General features: G+C 40.7%; 1 protein-coding gene across 1 annotated transcript in view; it reads left to right on the forward strand.

Annotated features, from left to right (window-relative positions):
* LOC139396198 (transmembrane protein with EGF-like and two follistatin-like domains 2a) overlaps positions 1-21,104 on the forward strand; it is a 180,910-nt gene that overhangs the window by 24,855 nt on the left and 134,951 nt on the right. The window contains exon 2 of the mRNA XM_071143331.1: positions 8,933-9,042. Within this exon, the coding sequence (XP_070999432.1) occupies positions 8,933-9,042 (110 nt within the window). The remainder of the gene's footprint in view (positions 1-8,932; positions 9,043-21,104) is intronic.

The raw sequence follows: 21,104 nt of genomic DNA on the forward strand, positions 1-21,104 counted from the left end.
GGAATGTTTAAATGTGTTTGGCTAAGGTGTATGTAAACTTCCGACTTCAGATGTATATATTGTTTATTTGTCCAAAAATTCACTAAGCAACTACAGATTGCTCCTTCAAGTCATTCAAAAGTGTGCAAGTTTGAGCATGTGTCCATTAGGACTATGGATATTATTATTTTATTTTTTCATCAGCATGAACTAGATTGAGCAATAAAAGCCCCACTTTTATTCCATAGGCTTGGATCTGCACTATGCAGCTGTTGCAAGAGCGCATTTTTCACTGGCTGTCCACTGGTTTAAATTTTTTTAATTAATTGGCAGCTTAAACTTTTTGAATTCAACCATTATTGGGATCAAATTTAAATTTGTTTACAGCCATTCACAACAATCACAATCCGTAAGGCGCAAATAGCTAAATGAGTGAGCAGCAGTGTGATTCACATCAATACGCTATGTAGATATCAATAATAAGTGATATCCGTATCGCCAAACACTATACCACTGCTGTCCTTACCTCCAAGCGTTTATTCAAGTTGGATCATCTTTGAATGCCGACAGCAGTCGCAGCATTGGAAGACATAGCTTGGACTGTAGCCTGCAAAATACTATTCCTGCTCTTTTCCCACAATCCATCAAACACATGTGGTGTGTCATCATAGTGGTCTCTGACTTGTGGTCAGACTCGCTCAGGTGGAACAAACTTCAATTTGAACCTTTTTTTGAATGTTGATTTGAATGTCATTGAGAAAACAGAGAAGTGTCAAAGATTTTTTTCACAAACATCCTTTCTCAATTTAAAAGTCATCCTCGAAGTAATCATCTAGTTTATCAAAAGTATCTGTAATCTGATTACAATATTTTTGCTGGTAACGTGATGGATTACAGTTACCATTTTTGTAATCCCTTACATGTAAAGGATTACATGTAATCTGTTACTCCCCAACACAGAGGGTAACTTCACTCGAACATATTTCTAGATTATTCCCAGATGTCAAAAGTGGTCTCCTGATGTGGTTTAAGCATTGTTGTGGACTTAAAACATCACATTTTGTTGGTTTTCTTTGAGTGAAAACCTGAAACAAATTGGGAAAATCTAAACTCTGTGAATTTCTGACTCAGTTGACAGCCTCATTTGTCTTTTTCAATAGACGTCTTGGATTGTGAAAGACCAATATGGGATTTATCATTTTAGGTAATTCAGAGTGTATGTCACTGTTGGTCATATAATTATTCACACAGGGCACTTTTCCTTCGCTGGGCAGGTCGTTTGGGAAATCTTTGGCAAAATAATCAAATACCCATTTTTTTAGGCACCATTACACCACGGAAGAGATTCATTGTCAACACACATGTTTTTACCCACTCTTGCCACTGTTCTTTCAGCATACACACACAGTACTGGTTACATTAAATCTAGAATCGGCTTCCAATTTTGCTACAAAGCTTCGTTCACTCATGCTGCCAAACATACCCTCGTAAAACTGACTATCCTACCGATCCTTGACTTCGGTGATGTCATTTACAAAATAGCCTTCAACACTCTACTCAGCACATTTGATGCAGGCTATCACAGTGCCATCCGTTTTGTCACCAAAGCCCCATATACTACCCACCACTGCGACCTGTATGCTCTGCGCTCTTGTCAGATTCAACAGAAGATCTCTTTGTTTCTTGGGACCTAGAACAAGCATCTCTGTTTTGTCCAAGTTTAAAAGTAGAACGTTTGCAGCCATCCACTTCCTTATGTCTGAAACACAGTCTTCTAGCGAGGGCAATTTTGGGGCTTCACCATGTTTCATTGAAATGTACAGCTGTGTGTCACCCGCATAACAGTGAAAGTTAACATTATGTTTTCGAATGACATCCCCAAGAGGTAAAATATATAGTGAAAACAATAGTGGTCCTATATCGGAACCTTCAGGAACGCCGAAATGTACAGTTGATATGTCAGAGGACAAACCATTCAAAGAGACAAACTGATATCTTTCTGACAGATAAGATCTAAACCAGGCCAGAACCTGTCCGTGTAGACCAATTTGGGTTTCCAATCTCTCCAAAAGAATGTGGTGATCGATGGTATCAAAAGCAGCACTAAGGTCTAGGAACACGAGGACAGATGCAGAGCCTCGGACTGATGCCATTAAAAGGTAATTTACCACCTTCACAAGTGCAGTCTCAGTGCTATGATGGGGTCTAAAACCAGACTGAAGCATTTCGTATACATTGTTTGTCTTCAGGAAGGCAATAAGTTGCTGCGCAATAGCTTTTTCAAGCTTTTTTGAGAGGAATGGAAGATTCGATATAGGCCGATAGTTTTTTATATTTTCTGGGTCAAGGTTTATTACTGCCACTTTTAGTGAGTTTGGTACACATCCTGTGGATAGAGAGCTGTTTATTATGTTCAACATAGGAGGGCCAATCACAGGAAGCAGCTCTTTCAGTAGTTTAGTTGGAATAGGGTCCAGTATGCAGCTTGAAGGTTTAGAGGACATGATTATTTTCATCACTGTGTCAAGAGATATAGTACTAAAATACTTGAGTGTCTCTCTTGATCCTAGTTCCTGGCAGAGTTGTGCAGACTCAGGACAACTGAGCTTTGAAGGAATACGCAGATTTAAAGAGGAGTCTGTAATTTACTTTAATGATCATGATCTTTTCCTCAAAGAAGTTCATGAATTTATTACTGCTGAAGTGAAAGCTATCCTCACTTGGGGAATGCTGCTTTTTAGTTAGCTTTGCAACAGTATAAAAAATAAATTTAGGATTGTTCTTATTTTCCTCAATTAAGTTGAAAAATAGTATGATTAAGCAGCAGTGAGTGCTCTTCGATACTGCACGGTTCTGACTTTCCAAGCTAGTCGGAAGACTTCCAGTTTGGTGTGGCGCCATTTCCGTTCCAATTTTCTGAAAGCTTGCTTCAGAGCTCGGGTATTTTCTGTATACCAGGGAGCTAGTTTAGGAAAAATATAACTTTGTAAACTGAGGTTTTCCTTGGTGCCCCTACTACCTAGTTAATTACATTTACATGATTAGTTTAATCATGTAATAATAATTACAGAGAACTGATTTAATAACATAAGTCTTCACTTCAATGATGCCAAAGACATGGCACTCGCTAGCTACTTCCAGACACAAATGAGGCAGCTCACTCTAACCATTTTACTCACCCTAGCAGAGCTGGTTAGGCTGTTTTATGTTATCCAGTGTGTTGGTGACTGCAACTGTGCTGCTGGCAACAATTGAATTACTATTTTTTGCAAAAGTTTAGGTGTTGAGCGTTCGTAAATTCATCAGTTATTCTGTGCTGTGGCATACTCAAACGAGTGCTCTGAAGTCAGATTAGCTAGCCAGAGTGGATGTACAAGCTACATCTATTGACAGTTGTCACGGTGACATCATGAACATTCTATTGATATGGTTACTTGCATAGTGAAGTCTTTTGTTTAGACATGTAGCTAGCTAGCTAGCTAAACAATGAACCATAATCCCAACTCATAATGTTACTACCCTGCATGAATCTGCAGGTAGCTAACCAACCAGGTTCCATGTTAGTTAGCTTGCATTAGGCTATAACTAGAAATGCAAATGGCTCTGAGAACGAATAATATTACTACACAGATCATACAAAATACATTACATAGCGAGCTAGCTAGCTAACAGTACACTTTAACCTGAAATGAAAACTACTTTCTGACAAAATTAGAAACGTGTGATATCTGAAAATGTATTGAGCTAGACCATATACATGGATGGACGCTTCTCCCTCTCTTTCACAGATGCCCTGGTTGCCTTAGTTTGAAAATCAAATCCGGAGACAGTTGTTTCATACCACAGCCTTCTGTGTGTTCTCTTTTTGACTCCATCCACATTTTCTCCACCTCCTTATCTATCATACACTAATTCCACCTTGCAGTCCACTGATTTCAAAACTCGGTCCTGCAGAAAATGGAGATCAACACCTTTGCAGTTCTACTACGTGATATATTTAAAAAAAAGCTGCATTAGAAAGAATTTCCTACTCATACTCACCAGGCCATGTTATAGACAGAAGTATGCTTACATGGCAGACCAAACCGAACTCACCTCTCGGCATGTTCAGCCCACCCATTATCTCAGTCAATCATGGATAGCAGGAAGGTTCCTTACTTTTTCTGTGGCTAAACCAACTAGGCTCGTAATTTAACAATTTTATTTGTATTTACAGATAGCATACACCTTTGTTATTGAGGCACATGAAAGTTCACATGTTTCAGAAGACATTTCTGCCAAAAAAGACATTTTGATTTAAAAAAAGGTTAGGTTCAAATCTCTCTCCTGTGAAGTAGTGATGTTCAACATATATCTAGTTTCCTGAAATGAGTCACATTTTTTAAGAATACTTTGCTGAAGTGACTTGTCAGTGAATAAAACTGGTTTATGTGACTATGCAGGCTAATGTTATTGTGCTGGGAACATGTGAACATCTTTCCTCTTTTTCTTTCCAAGAAGGGAATTAGCAGGTAGCATGCCATTCCTCTCCAATGCGAGTGTCACCAATGTGTCAGCCCCTAGCCACTTCTCCATGACACCTCATAGTGCCCTATTCTCATTAATATTTCAGTCCAGCAGCCAAATAATCTTATCGAACATATGTAATTGTTTTAAGATTGTCATTCAGCTATTTGATTTTCAATTGTAATTTATTAGATTATTTTTTTTACATTTGATGAAACATTGAATTTGGCCTTACTGCAATTAGTCAATTTAAATGCATTGAATAACATATTCATACATGGGATGATAAGCTCAGAGAATTATTATACATTTGAAGCCATATTTAACAAAATAAATTGTCACTACAGTACTTCCATTCGATTGGATGTGGTACCAAACCCAAAGGAAGGACATGCCTAGTTGCCTATTAATGCAGTTTTTATTTATTATAATAAGGATAACTATTCTCCTCATCCTTTCTGGGGGAGCCTCCACTTCAATCTACCTAACTTTGTTTTCGTCTCAAATGACACCCGTTTCCCTATATTAGTGCACTACTTTTGACCAGACACCTTAGGGCTTTGGTAAAAATGTGGTCACTATACAGGGAATAGGTTGCATGGGTCAAATGTAATATAGGGAATAGGGTGCCATTTGGGATGCAACCTGTTTTCTGAACAGGTTGACCTTGTTTAATGCTTTCGTAAACATGCTTGGAATACGTTAAGCCTCAAATCATTCTCTAAGGCAGTAATTAGACCCATTGTTTGCATCCTAAATGGTAGCCTATTCCCTATATAGTGCACTACCTTTGAGCAGAGCCCTACAGGCCCTGGTCAAAAGTAGTGCACTCTAAAGAGGATAGGGTGTCATTTTTGACAGAGACATTATTTGTGAATTCTATGGGTTTGGGCTATTTACCTTCTTTGGCAGGCAAAATAATTATTGTTATGTAAGCGTTAAAGCTGCTTCTGGCCATACTGCTAGGATACATTCTTAGAAAAAAATGGGCTCCAAAAGGGTTCTTCGGCTGTCCCCATAGGTTGACCCATTTTGATTCCAGGAAAGGGTTTTTACATGAAACCCAAAAGGGTTCTACCTGAAACCAAAAATAAATATTCAAAGGGTTCTCCAGAGGACTGCTGAAGAACTGTTTGAGGTTCTAGATAGCACCTGTCTAAGAGTGTAGTAGGGCTCTGGAATTATTTCATCAACCACTGTGCTTCTAGCTTTATTTGGTCTTAAACATGGTTGTCTGAAGGCCTTTCTTGTCACACAGTTAACTACTAGGTGATTCAGTCTCAACCAGGGCTGTTAGGGTGACCATATTACCGCCACACCGGCAGTCACGATGGCAGTTAAATTCCTTTTTAGTCAGGTAATTAGGCTTCTCCAAGCTCTGATGCTGCTGATGGTCATAAATAGCCTACCAAACCAGCTAAGTGCCTGGAACTCAGCACTCTACTGTCCCTCTAATCACTCTGACATCAACGCAAGTGTAATCAAACACTTGACGAATACTTGACGAACACTATGAGCTCATGATGCACACCATTTTTTATAGGCTATGCAATTGCGTGAGAAAACAGAGTGATCGTCTCTATTAAACAGGGTTCCATCAGCTTTCTATATGCTAGGCCTACTATATTTATTTCTCAACTTTCCTAATATTAAGCACAATGCTTCTCTTTACAACAGGAGTATAGTCTACCTGGCTAGCATGAAAATGAACCATGGGAAAAGCCTCCTCCATTCGCTATTTTACGTGCATGACATGTATTTTTTTCCCCTGACCCTTTTTTTCTAGACAGGTGCATTGTTTTTGCGACTTTTTCAAATCATAGTCGCACACATCATGTAGGCTAGCCCATAGGCCTATATGTTTTGATAAGGTTAAACTAAAATGGCCAAATAACTTCTTAAAATTAAGCACATTAATCAGCTTTACAGTGAGTGTAGAGCCTAACAGGCATATAAGTTTGGGGAAGATCATTTTCACCATAAAAATGTACTTATATAATAAAAGCGTTACATGCATATTTGCATTTGGGTTACTTTTGAGAATTGGGTTTTCCTGCTAATGGAACATTCATGCTTATAGCCTATTGCCACGTGCTCATTGCTATGCTTATAATGTGAAGAAATACCCTAATAGTTTATCAACATTTTAAGCTAAATGTTCTGATCTGTTGCGTTAGCCTCACTGCTTAAAACTTTTATTTTTATGCTGGTGGTTGTATTAACTTGGGATCTATCGCATCCCACAACTGTCCCAGACAATGTTTGGAATATTTATTTATTGCACAGAATAGGTCAACTTTTGTACTATGGGGATAGTAGATTGACATAGGCTTTTGCTGTTCGTTAGGCCTACTCATCTTGTTCGCTGACAAAAAGTGAATGTGGACAGTTCTTCCATTATCTTCAATAGGCGCCTAGGAATTAGATAAGGACGCGCGCAGTTGCATCCCCGATGTGTCTGTCTTCACTTGTAGCCTGTGAGAAAGACCCAATCACATGACGGAGAGCCATGTGAGTGATAGTCGCTTAGGAGCACGCAGCCGGGAGAGAGGAATTACAATTATTATATTCATCCCAAGGGTACAACAGCCACTGGCATTGCTTTTTTTAGGGGACATTACGGCTACACAAGGGGATGCCGCCGGGAAATTCAAGGAATTATCAAGTGCTTGTCAAATTGTGAATGTGAGACTGATGAAGTGCGCAAAAAACAAAGCAGAGCTTCACTTTTTTCAAATGATCATTAGAGTCGCATCGTGCAGCCTTAGAATGTACTAAAAATCAAAACATAAAGGCTAACATTTGTATCACAACTAAAGTTACATAAATAACTCTAAATCAACCTATTTCTTTGTAAACCGCTCAATACAGAATGTGCACACTCCCTCAAATCGCTTCTATTTTATTCAGCTATTTTCAATTGTATTCTTCATATTGTAAAATATTATAAAATAATGCCACGGAATTCTAAGCAAATCTTGTCTGTCAAATTAACTAGTCTTGCCCACAGTCATATGGCATGGCCAGATCAGGGCTTTTCATAAGGACAACTCAGAGTATGCTATTCTGTTCTCCTGAAATAGACGACATTTTCTTCATATCATGTTTCTTTAGACCTGTCTAAAATAAATAATAGATTTATTGTGGTGGTGTAGGCTATACTACATGGATTTATTATACGACTTTTCAAAATGTCTGCATCAGTTGCTTGTAGGCTATGCGTGGAAGACAGGAGATGCTACATTTGTGTATGTTAATTAGCAGTCTATAACCGTGAAACCGGCAGTTAGTTGCTTGACAATCACCGCCACAGCCCTAGTCTCACCATATATCGGATGAAAATGGAAAGTAAATACATTCAGTATTCTGTTAAAATATGCCATTCCTGAGCCATTAAGTTAATGATATGTTGCTGCCTGCATTTACATGCAGGTTTCGACATTAGAATCATGGAATGAATTTTAAAAACCATAATGACGTATATTTAACTATGAAATTGTGGCAATATTTGCACTCTTTTTGTGTTTTTGTTTTGTATAAAAGACTAAGGCTTCTTTGTTTCGAATTGACACTTTGATATCTGCATGCTATTTGTAAGCAATGTGCTCAGGTAGAATAACAGCCCGGAGCTTTCTGTCCTGCCTCATGCCCATGTGACTGCATGATTCGGGGTTGGAATGCTTTGGAATGCTTTGTCGTTTGAGTTACCTAATTTAGACTGAGTTGGATCAAATCCAAAATGTCACCCTATGCACTATACATTGCACTACTTTTAGGTTCCATTTGGGATGTAGATGCAGTGCCAACCGTATTATGTAAAGCCAGACAGAACTTACTTCCCTAAAGACAAAGAAAGACTCTTGCTTCAAAATGTAGCATGACTAATGGAAGACAGCAAAAACATAGATTTTTCATTCAGTTGTTTTTCCAATTGACTTTGATTGTTTTTCGATGGTATATGTTAAATGGGATTATTACACAGCTCAAAATGTAGACCTTATAATGCTGTTCTTGGCGCCATTCGGTAGGTGTCAAATCCTGACGGTTCTTGTGTTTAATAAGTCTCTCTCACAAAATAACGCTTAATCTCAATGGGACTGTATAGATAAATGTAAAATATTTTGTGTCATTGTTCTGTTTTATTTTAAACTGATAATGAGCAACTCAAGATCCTAATAAACACTAAACATACACATTTAACCCAACCTAATGACCCCGATAAGACATTTGGGATGCATACCAAATTGGACCATATTCCCTATATAGTGTACTACTTTTGACCAGGGCCTATTGGGCTCTTCTCAAAAGCAGTGCACTGTAGGCAATAGGGTGCCATTAACTCTGCAAAATCTGCATAATGCAATTTATTTTTGCGTACCTCCCACTTTTGCTTCAGTATGTTTACGCATTCAGCTAACGTTTTATGATTTGTGTTTTTACATGGCAGGTTTTGATGACCGGGACACAGATCTCTTCTTGTGCGACACCAACACCTGCAAGTTTGACGGAGAGTGTTTGAGAATTGGAGAGACTGTGACGTGCATCTGTAACTTCAAGGTAAGACACTGTTCAATGTTTTATTCTCAGAAAATGTTTTGGGGAAAAATTGCATATTCTTCTTTTCATATACAGTGATCATTGTTGCCACCTCATTTGGTTGGAGTTGGATTTTTATGGTGGGCTGACAGTTTGTTGTTTTTCAAATTAAGATGTTGGACTTTACCCAATGTTGATGTAACCAATAAATTACTGGGAGTTCATATATGGAGTGTGCAACTTTATTTTCTTATAGTTTATTGGACTTAAATGTACAAAACAATCCATTTAAGGGGCGATCTGTGATTGCTACGTCTATTTTTGGACTTTTAAATTTATGATACAGCCATTGATTCTTGAAGAATATAAATTATGAATGTGTTATGAGCTTAGTTTAAATTAGTTAAACTGTCTAACCCTATCATATCCCCCAAAATATAATATATATTGTATATATATTGTGTATATATACTGTACTTATTAAGCTTACTTTACTTTTTTGTTTGTAAACAATGTAATTGTAAACAAACATTGTATAGTCTCAAAACATTATTATTTTGTTGTCATGGATGTTCTGTCTATGAATTTGAGAGTGGTTACATTTTTCCCGACCTATTCCTCAGCTGTTAAACAAAACACCCACTAGCTATCAAGAGGGAGGTGAATACACTGTATAGTAAAGACATAATTTACTACTTCTCATAAAACTCAATGTCACTCTCAGTCACGGTGGCTGTTTAATGCATTCCACTTTATTGATGTTATTGCCATTGACAAAAAACAGATTTAAATACCCTCATTAGTAACATAAATCCAGTGAATGATGCTGTGCTATGGTTCAGTTTATTACCAATCTATAACAAAGGCAGCAAACCAGCCATCCATTGACAGATTTTTGTATTACTCTCACCTCATTCAAACTAATATATTCTATATTACACATGTAAAAGATTATACCAAGATAAAGCATAAGGATATGCCTTATGCGTTTCAGCTCGAAACTCTCTTCCAATGTGGCGAGCTTATCAGCACACCCAGCGCCGACGCTCTAGGCAGACGACACTCGATCGGTCGCTTGCTTTAATCTCAATTTCGTACATCCCTGGGAGCGGACATTAGTAAAAGCGCACAGATAAATTACATTACCTCTACATTTCTCATCCCTGAGATCTCGTACTGATAGTGGATGTCATTCGGGATAGAGCTCTCTCTGTGAAGCATAGCAAGGAGCGGGTCACACCGCTTTCCTTTCATACTTACTTAATACTGGTTTGGCCTTGGGTCACGGCCTACCGTGGCATCCTGTGTCTCTGTATGTATGGACGGGACGGGACCTGACGTCAATGCGCTTAAACCTAATAGCCGCCATGTCTTTATTCCATTAAGCGTTGTAATTCAGCAAACATGATTCTCTTATAGGGGTAGGCTGTGTCTGAGGGGGTTGTGTACTTCTCCACACACACACACACACACACACACACACTTTAAGCTGCTGAGGGGTTACGTGCAGTATAGCTGTGAGGAGGAAGTCGGTTTGATCTGCGAGAATCAATGGGTGCTATTCAAAGGCGGGATGTCCATTCAGCAACCATGTTAGATAGCTAGTCCATTTCACACTGCCTCTTTTGAGGAGCTGAGGCTCGGGTCTTTAGCAGGACTCGCTATCACTACCACACAACATGCTGTGTGTGTGTGTGTGTGTGTGTGCTACAGTTTCACAGTCATGTGATACTTGGACCTGCTGTGAAATATCTTGTTATCTTTTTATGATATCATCCATTCATGTCGGATTATGACTATTTCTAGCATCTCAATGAATTTTTTCAATAAGGCTATTGTTTCAATGGTTCTGGCTTGCTTTTCAAGGTATAGTTTTGACCCTGTCTATAATGTGTTCTGTAACTCCAATTTTGGGTTGTGACATTTTCTCTGCTGTAATACATTATGAAGAATGGAGGCTTGTCTTCTTATGGGAATGTGTCTGTAACTATTGTATGTCCCCTCTGAGGTTGCCCTTATCTTGACCTAGTATATGACCTAAGAGGCTCACTGTCTTTTCTGATCTTGTCCAGGAGGGGTGGTATTTGAGATGGGAGTATCTAGAATTGACAATTGATATATGCCATTGGATAAGGTAATGTTTTAGTCCTAAGTGGTACCAAAAACGAGATTAGAACCTTGTCTAAAGAGACCAAACTGAACAATAATTTATAGCTAATGCTGTCTGGCTATGGGATACTCCTCTCTCAATTAAAAGTCTTCCTTTGTAATGTTCCTAAGATCTGTCTTTCGTCATGTGAGTTGAGATGGGTGTGTCTTGGCTATGCATGATACTAAGAATTGTTTTGTAAGCACTCTCAGAGAATTAATTTATAGACACTGAATTGATCTGAGAGTCACAGGGCTATGGTGAAGCTCATATATAATTAAAGATGGACTTCATCATATAACTCTGACTTGTGTGTGGTTTGCTCTCTCAATGTTTAGTAATACAGGAAATTACCACGACACTGCTCATGACTGGCTTTCAGCATTTTAATGTAATTTTGTGTATCAGTCCACAATGTTGTTGTTATTTCCTCTAATATCTGGTTGCTACTGGCTATTCAGCATGTTTATGTCATTTTATTTCTAATGTTAGGTTGGGATAGTACTTCAAAGATGGCGAGAGCTAATGCAAGTCGTGCTGTGGATGTGACAGTGGAACAGAACAACATGTCCTTCCTAGCTCTCTCAGAGAAAACACTTCCTCCAGAAAGCACTCTCTCTCTCACACACACACACACACACAGACACACACAGACACACACACACCACACACACCACACACACACACACACACACACACACACACACACACACACACACACACACACACACACACACACACACACACACACACACACACACACACACACACACACACTACTGACGAACCATAGCTATACCACGGTGCAGTCCCTGGTGGCATTCAGGAGGCCATAATAAGAGGGCTCCTGATGGTGACCTTGTTCCATGTATTTGTATACATTCATGATCCTTTTATCAGGGAACCGTCTGTGAGTCGTACAGTCCATAGAGCTGTAATTCCCAAGCAGAGCCTTGGATAAAGGGCACCTAGGGACACTGGAATAACAGGTACCGTGGTTTAAGATGATGGCTGTTCAAATATTCATTAGTGTTTGTAGTGAAACTAAAGTGCATGTGTCAGGAAGTGGTTAAGTATAAGTATTTTATTGGGAGTTGTTATACTAGCACCCTCTTAGCAGAGACAGGTGCTGTATCATCACTAACGTGACATGCCACTATGATAGGATAAGACATGATAGAATATGTTTAATCTCCCATTAATTTTGTTATATCTTGCTCCCCCTTCTTTCTTTCCATTGAACCCCTCTTATCTGTTCCTCCACTACCTTCCTCAACTCTCCAGCTGACTCTCTACCCCCTGCCTCTCTCTCTACACTCTTAGAAAAAAAGGTGCCATCTAGAACATAAAAGGTTATTTGCTGTCCCCATAGGAAAACCCTTTGAATAACCTGTTTTGGTTCCAGGTGGAACCCTTTTTGGGTTCCAGGCAGAAGCCTTTCCACAGAGGGTTCTACATGGAACCCAAAAGGGTTATCCTATGGGGACAATAGAAGAACCCTTTTGGTTAGAAAATAATTTTTTTGGAACTGTAAGCCCTTTGAGAGTTCCATTGGGCAGCAGGTAGCCTAGTGGTTAAGAGATTGGGCTAGTAACTGGAAGGTTGCTGGTTAAAATCCCTGAACTAATTAGGTGAAAAAGCTGTTAATATGCACTTGAGCAAGGCACTTAACCCTAATTATTCCTATAAGTCACTCTCGATAAGAGTGTCTGCTAAAATGTAAATGTTGTCATAGTGGTCTGCAAAATTGACTTCCACCTTTTTCATGACAATTGTGCCAATTCAAATCAGTATGAAGAAGGGCCCAGCACTGGTGGCATCTCCCAGAGCTGTATCTTTGGGAGCTAATTCAGATTGACTGAAGGGCAATGTTGATAGATGGGCACTCCTGTAGTGTCCATGCTGTTTTAGTTCATGGAAAAGGCCAGAAGGGCAGTCCTTTGTTGTATGGGCCGTATATAGGAAAATGTTTAGTAGGGTAAACTCACTGGTGAGAGTCAGGTATTGGTGGATGCATAAGCCCAACTAGCTCATGTGACCATGTTAGAAATGAAGATGAGATCTAAAGATATTGTCCTACATTTATCACTCAAGGCCTCACAACCCATCCGGTCACCCAAATTAACACCATGAAAATGTATGCAGCGTCTGGCCTCCAAGTTGCCTTTTCCCCTTATTCAGTCAAGGCAGTGGGCTTGATGGGGGGGCAAGGCTATCTCCTCAGGACGGTAGCATCTGTGTCAGCTCCTTGGCGGCTCTAGCTGGCCTGTCAGACACTATTACAGCAGAGCACATCTCCGGTGACTGCACTGGGGCCTAATCAAGAGGAGACTGCCAACCGGTTAAAGAGCAGAAGCACAAGCCAAGCAGCCCCCAGTCTATCTCTCCCCCCAACCGTCAGAGCAGACTAGAATCTGCAACCATGGCAAGGCATGATGGGAGTTTGTCAATCACTCAGACAATGCTCAACACATTTCTGTCTGGGGGATAGAAGGAATACATCATCAGCTTAGACACAGAACAGATTTTATCCTGGGATGGTGTTCCTCAGGAATTAGCTGTTGGTCCATTGCCTTTTGTTATTGACCCCCACTGACATAAGTTCCCTCGGATGTGTCTTGGGTAATGTGGAGTGTTTTTGAGGCAAAGGCTGAGGCGAAGGCTGAGCCAAACCAAATCAACTGAAACTGGGAGTTGTCTGTGCTTCTGGCTCTGTATTGGAATTATATCTGATTTGGCACCAACTTTGGACTAGAAGCAACAAAGTACTTTAACACCCACTTTTGGATTGAAGGCTGTACAGAGGGTGCCCTTGTAAGAGGAGAGAATGAACAACTAATGTTACAGTATCTTTGTGGGTGTTTGTCTCTAGGTGTTTGTCTCTCAATGCAGTGACACACACCTATTGCTATCCACTGCCTCCTCCCGTTTCGCAGTTTGTCTTTACCAAAGCCTTTCTCGGTTGTATTCTTTTCCCTGATGGAAGGTCAGAGCTTACCCCCGGTGTGGAGCTAATGATCTGACAAAAGCCCCTGATTTTACGCTCTCTGTCCCCCAAGCTCTGTGCCGTGTCAGAAACACTGTAGCAGACATCCATCACGCTTCAAGGTCGACTGACAGATGAGAGCTCTGCATCAGAGACTGAGACGCCATCTCAGACGAAAACATCTGTCTCTTGTCATGAGCCACAGGTATCCCTGCTTCTAGAACCAGTGAGTCATCTCAGTCAGAGGCTTAAGGAGATGTCGCTTTGATTAGTATGAGCAGACGTAAGAAAATACTATGCCTCAGGGTCTTTTGAGTGGAAATCGTGTACCGTGAATACGGCACATTGTATAGATCAAATGGTGGAGTGATTCAATGAGAATCAAAACGTGCCGTGAAGCACGGTTGCTATCTTCTGAGGTGAGCCACATTTTTGTAGAGATGTTTATTATTGATTGGAGTGAATCATAGCCTTGGGATGTATTTCATATTCGAGAGCTTGCTTTAATGGATACAGGAAATGCGTGAGGTTTGAGTTTGTCAGTGTGTGTCTGTTTCCGTGTGTTTGTGTTTTATTTTCTGTGTGTTTGTGTGTGTTTGTGCATACATGTTTGTGATGTTGCGTTGTCGTACAACAGGAAGCTAAACCTTTAACATCACTCACAGTAAACAGAGAGTGATGGTAGCAATGAAAAAAAATATATATAATTAAGAGAGAAAAAAACATTCAGAGGGGGCGGATGGATTCTTTACAGGGCAACGTCCACTGCTTGGCAACCCATGGCCCAGACTTCAAAGAGTTTTTGTGACCATGCTGAGTAATTGGCCATAATGTAGCTGTAATGGGTTCGGCAGCAGCTGATTAGAATATCAATGTTAATCGGCAATGGTGTGGCTTGTGCTAGTTGACATGGTGCTCTATGGGGTCAAGCTGAGAAGATCTTCAAGTAGACAACCTCTGAAACAAAAGGATATCTGTGAGGTTCATTGGAAAATCACTCGTGCAGGTGTCAATTTGGAAGCCCATGGATATTGAATGCAGAGATGTGGTTTTCATATTAAAGGTTTATATTTTAACCCTCACACATGGTAATGGTGAAAATATTAATATTGCAATTCATTATGTGACAAAAGTGACTCACAATAACACAACTTTCTCTAAACACAGTAATGGCCTGGCAATTGTTATTGTCTGTCAATGGTATTTTGATGACATGACATAGGTTTATGCTATTTGTGTTATCCTCAAATGTCTGATTTTATTTATTTTGTTTGCATATTGATATTATCTCGATTTGTTTAATTGCAGGACAAATATCTATTATGAGGAGGATCTCCAATCCCATCTAAATATTTTACTAACTGCATCCTATTTTACAAATGTTTGTGCACATATGTTTCCTTTACCTCTCTCCCTAATATATCCAATAGAGGTTGACCGATTAATCGGAATGGCCGATTAATTAGGGCCGATTTCAAGTTTTCATAACAATCGGAAATCTGTATTTTTGGGCGCCGATTTGCATATTAAAAATAGATATATATATATTTTATATATACACCTTTATTTAATATTTAACGATGCAAGTCAGTTAAGAACACATTCTTATTGTTAATGACGGCCTAGGAACGGTGGGTTAACTGCCTCGTTCAGGGGCAGAACGACAGATTTTCACCTTGTCAGCTCGGGGGATCCAATCTTGCAACCTTACAGTTAACGAGTCCAACGCAATAACGACCTGCTTCTCTCTCATTGCACTCCACAAGGAGACTGCCTGTTACGCGAATGCAGTAAGCCAAGGTAAGTTGCTAGCTAGCGCTAAACTTATCTTATAAAAAACAATCAATGATAATCACTAGTTAACTACACATGGTTGATGATATTACTAGATATGATCTAGCGTGTCCTGCGATGCATATAATGTGACTGAGCATACAAGCATACAAGTATCTGACTGAGCGGTGGTAGGCAGAAGCAGGCGCATAAACATTCATTCAAACAGCACTTTCGTGTGTTTTGCTAGCTGCTCTGAGGCTGGTGTAACCGAAGTGAAATGGCTAGCTAGTTAGCGCACGCTAATAGCGTTTCAAACGTCACTCGCTCTGAGCCTTCTAGTAGTTGTTTCCCTTGCTCATGGGTAACACTGCTTCGAAGGTGGCTGTTGTCGTTGTGTTCCTGTTTCGAGCCCAGGGAGGAGCGAGGAGAGGGACGCAAGTTATACTGTTACACTGGCAATACTAAAGTGCCTATAAGAACATCCAATAGTCAAAGGTTAATGAAAAACAAATGGTATAGAGGGAAATAGTCCTATAATTCCAATAATACTGTATATACAACCTAAAACTTCTTACATGGGAATATTGAAGACTCATGTTAAAAGGAACCACCAGCTTCCATATGTTCTCATGTTCTGAGCAAGGAACCGAAAATTTAGCTTTCTTACACAGCACATATTGCACTTTTACTTTCTTCTCCAACACTTTGTTTTTGCATTATTTAAACCATTATTTGGTTGAGGCTAAATTGATTTTATTGATGTATTATATTAAGTTGAAATAAAAGTGTACGGTCAGTATTGTTGTAATTTTCATTATTACAACAAACAAAAAAACTATTGTCCGATTAATCGGTAACGGCTTTTTTGGTCCTCCAATAATCGTTATCGCCGTTGAAAAATCAGAATCGCTCGACCTCTAATCTCCAATGTCATGTCCATTCTCAGCTAAGCTTAATTTCACTGGTGTGTAGCACCTTGATGGGTAAGTGTAACGCTCGTCGGAAGAAGTGGAGCAAGGTTCAGCGTGGTACGTGTTCATGATTCTTTATTAAATCCGACCACCAAACAAAAGAACAACGAATGTCACGTTCCGTAGAGCTAAGCTAACAGAGCTACGTTCCGCAGAGCTAACAAAAAACAACATCCCACAACCTAAGGTGGCAAAACAGGCTGCATAAGTATGATTCCCAATCAGAGACAACGATAGACAGCTGTCCCTGATTGAGAACCATATCCGGCCAAAACATAGAAACACAAAACATAGAAATAAAGAACATAGAATGCCCACCCAAATCACACCCTGACCAAACCAAATAGAGACATAAAAAGGCTCTCTAAGGTCAGAGCGTGACAGTAAGGTTTACACCTTTAGGATTATTCAATTTGTTTTAATGCACTGAGCAAGTTAACTCAATTGTAACAACAATGTGGGAACACGTTTAATAAACAACCAAGTTTACCAGGTCTTGGTCCAAAATGACTCTATGATTACTGTAGTAATATTATGAAAATATGTTGAAAAGAAATTGTTGTACTACAGTATGTGTGTGTTCTTGATTTTCACAGCTGCGTTATAAATACAAAGTTACATTTTACATCATGCTTTTCTACTGGACTAAAGTATATCCCAGGCTCACACAGTCTTATAGTACAAAGTCAACTGTGCGTCCCAGATTACACCCTACTACCTGCATAGTACATGTCTTTTTTTTTACCTTTATTTAACTAGGCAAGTCAGTTAAGAACAAATTCTTATTTTCAATGATGGCTTAGGAACAGGGGCAGAATGACAGATTTGTACCTTGTCAGCTCGGGGATATGACCTTGCAACCTTTTGGTTACTAGTCCAACGCTCTAACCACTAGGCTATCCTGCCGCCCCAGCCCTATGGGCCCTGGTCAAAAGTAGTTCACATTGAAGGGAATAGGGTGCCATTTGGGACACACTCAACCAGTTTTACCAAGCCTCAGTTCCATTCCCTCATCACTATATATCTCTCTACTGTCAGATTCTTCTTGTCTGAATGTAATCTGGCCCTGTAAAGCCTTCTGTGAATAACTAGCCTTCTGTTGACTATTCACTTCACTCCACAAAATTCAAATGGACCGACTAATTGTTTATTTTATTCTTGGGTACATGGGCAGGTAGATAAATGCTCATTTCAATGGATGATTAGCTGATTCATTTATTGATTCTGATGGGCTGTCATGTTTGGTTTGTACAGATTCATCTAACTCTCCAATTTACAAACACTAAAATGTGCTTTGTTCGTTTATTATACATACGTATACAGACAACGATGATTGTACTCTCGCTCTCTCTCTCCTCCTTTTCATCTCTCTTCCTCTCCATCCCTCTCTCTTCCTCGCCATCCCTCTCTCTTGCTCTCTCCCCTTTTGTTAAACCTTGTCAGACAACTGCTATGTACAACTGCTTTGTGTGATGTCACCTGCAATTGCAAGAAGGCATTTTCTACATAGTGTACAAAGTGCCCTCGCCCCTGTGTTTGTGTGTCAGGCCAGTCTCACAAGCAGGTAGACAACAGGTCTACATGTCCGTTCCTTATTTCTCTGCCCAAATATAGAGGTAGTAAGGTTAGGTTGGGGTTGCAGAGGGGGCTTTCTCACAAGGCAGAGCCACAGCAGCCCCTGCAGGTGGATTTGGGAACTACAGCTCAGCCAGCAGCCCGGAGTACTTGCAATGGGATGGGTTAATGTAGATAGGCAAAGACACATACAGTACATACATACACACATGGACAATAGCACACTCCATTATCTCCTAGGTAGTTGAAATGCTGCCCTGTGCACCAGGTTTCGTAACAGAGCAGGGCTGAATCTCCGTTCGGAGGTGTGGTCTGTTTTGAAAGGCCCAGTGAGGGCGTAGAAGGCTGTGCCATATGGCCTTAGCCCATCGCTTTAGCTCACTGTCTGCAGAGAAAAATGGGGGATCAAATTCTCTCAGCTTCTGTCTGTCCCTTTCTCCATCCCTTCCTTCCAATTCACCCCTCCCCCTCTCTTGCACTCATTCACCCCCCCCTCTCTCTCATTTGCACTCAATCCCCACTTCTCCATATCCCTCCATAGTACGTTTGCCTATGTTTCTCTGCCACATCCTCCTTCATGTCTTTTCCTCTCCATCCTCCAGGTTTCTGTCTGTCACTCTGATTCCTCCTACCCACATTGCCTGTTTATCCCCCTGCATGCCTTCTTTCTCTCTCCTCTCTTCCTCTCCTCCTCCTCTCCACCATCCTCCATTAGCGAAAAGGATGAGAGATACACTGGGCAACTGAGAACCGTGAGACATCAAGGCTCAACGGCATCTTTGTGCCTACATAGATGTGCTCCGAGACGGGGGGGGATGAATTCACACCTCCCTAAGAGATGGATGTTTAAATCCCTTTCACTTCCCTTAGGGTAGAAAAAGATAGGGAGAAGATCATACTAAGAGAGGCTTTATAGAGAAACAGGCACACTCCAAGATGCCCGCAGGGTCCTGCCAGGCATCTTTCCCTCAGTTGCATCATGTCTGGCAAAAGACATTCCTGGTGTTAAAAAACACTGAACCAGATGGAGAGAGGGAGAGGAGGATAAAAACGTACAGTATAAGCCACCCAGGTCCTCTCTGTAGAATTGGCCCTCCTTTCTTTCTTTTGAGAAGGGGGAGGGAGGGAGAGTTCTTCCCTCTGTCCTTGAGCTATCAAGTCCTTTCATCCCTTCTCTTTTTTCACTGTTTCTTTCTTGTTCCTGTCGACCATTTCTTCCTAGTATCCCTTTCTCCAACCCTGTTCTTTCTTTCCTCTCCTCTCCTTCACTTTTCCTCACCCTCCTCTGTCTCTATCCTCTTTTTCCCCCTCTCTATTGCTTTCTATCTCGAACTGTCCTTCTCTCTACCCCCTTCTCACCCTCCCTCTCTATCTTCCTTTTTCCCCCTCCTTCTGGCTTTCTATTTCCAACTCTCTTCTTTCATCTACTCCTGCTCACTCACTCTCTTTCTCCATCTATCTCTCTCTCTCTCTCTCTCTTTGATCAGGAGCCAACCCTCTGTCTCTTCCTCCCTCCCTGCATTATGCCACCCTCCCTTACTCTCCCAGCCAGTTAAAAATGTTGCCGCTCTGTAGCCCTGCATCGCTTTCAGGCTCCAGAATCGATGGCATGGATATTTTTGTGCTGCTCCTGGCAGTCGACAGACTGTATGTGTGTGTGTGGGTATGTTTCAAGTTTCAAGTTTTGTTAGTCGTATGTACAGGATACACATGGAATACACAGTCCAACAAAATGCTTACTTGCTGGTTCTTTCTCGACAATGCAACAACAATAAGAAATAATACAAACATAAAGTAAATGGCTCAGTAGGATAGAAGAATAGAATAAACATGTTAGCGTATAGTATATTCAGAACAGCCTGAATTTGGCGGGACACACTGCAAGGTGTCGAAAGCATTCCACAGGGATGCTGGCCCATGTTGTCTCCAATGCTTCCCACAGTTGTTTCATGTTGGCTGGATGTCCTTTGGGACAAAAATCCTTCTTTAACCTGTCTCCCCCCACTGATTGAAGTGACATCAATAAGGGATAATAGCTTTCACATGGATTCACCTGGTCAGTCTATGTCATGGAAAGATCAGGTGTTTCTAATGTTTTGTACACTGTGTGTGTGTGTGTGTGTGTGTGTGAGAGTGTGTGTGTGTGTGGATGATGCGGGACTTCCTCAGGCACCGTTTTGAGTAGATGTCCTGGATGGGTGGGAGCACTGTCCCAGTGATGTACTGGGCCGTCTTCACCACCCGCTAGAGGGCCTTGCGGTAATGGATGAAGCAATTCCTGTACCATGCCGTGATGCAACCGCTCTCACTGTATTATTTGGAGAGGAACCGGGGTGGCATGCCGAATTTCTTACGCCGCCTTAGGAATTATATGCTCTGTTGCGCCCTCTGACAAGAGTGATGGTGTTGTTAGTCCATGTCATGTCCCCAGTGATGTGGATGTTGAGGAACTTAAACTGCTGACCCTCTCTACTACAGTCCTGTTGATGTAGATGTTTGAGTTTGTGCATGTGTGTTTGTGTTCGTGCGCACGTGCGTGTTTGTATGTGTTAGTGTGTGTGTGTGTATGTTTGCATTGTTCTGCCGGAGTGTGAACAGATGAAATGACAGCCTACTGTGTGGTTTG

The sequence above is a fragment of the Oncorhynchus clarkii genome, chromosome 3 (genome assembly GCF_045791955.1).
Source record: "Oncorhynchus clarkii lewisi isolate Uvic-CL-2024 chromosome 3, UVic_Ocla_1.0, whole genome shotgun sequence".
In the NCBI taxonomy this organism is placed as follows: Eukaryota; Metazoa; Chordata; class Actinopteri; order Salmoniformes; family Salmonidae; genus Oncorhynchus; species Oncorhynchus clarkii.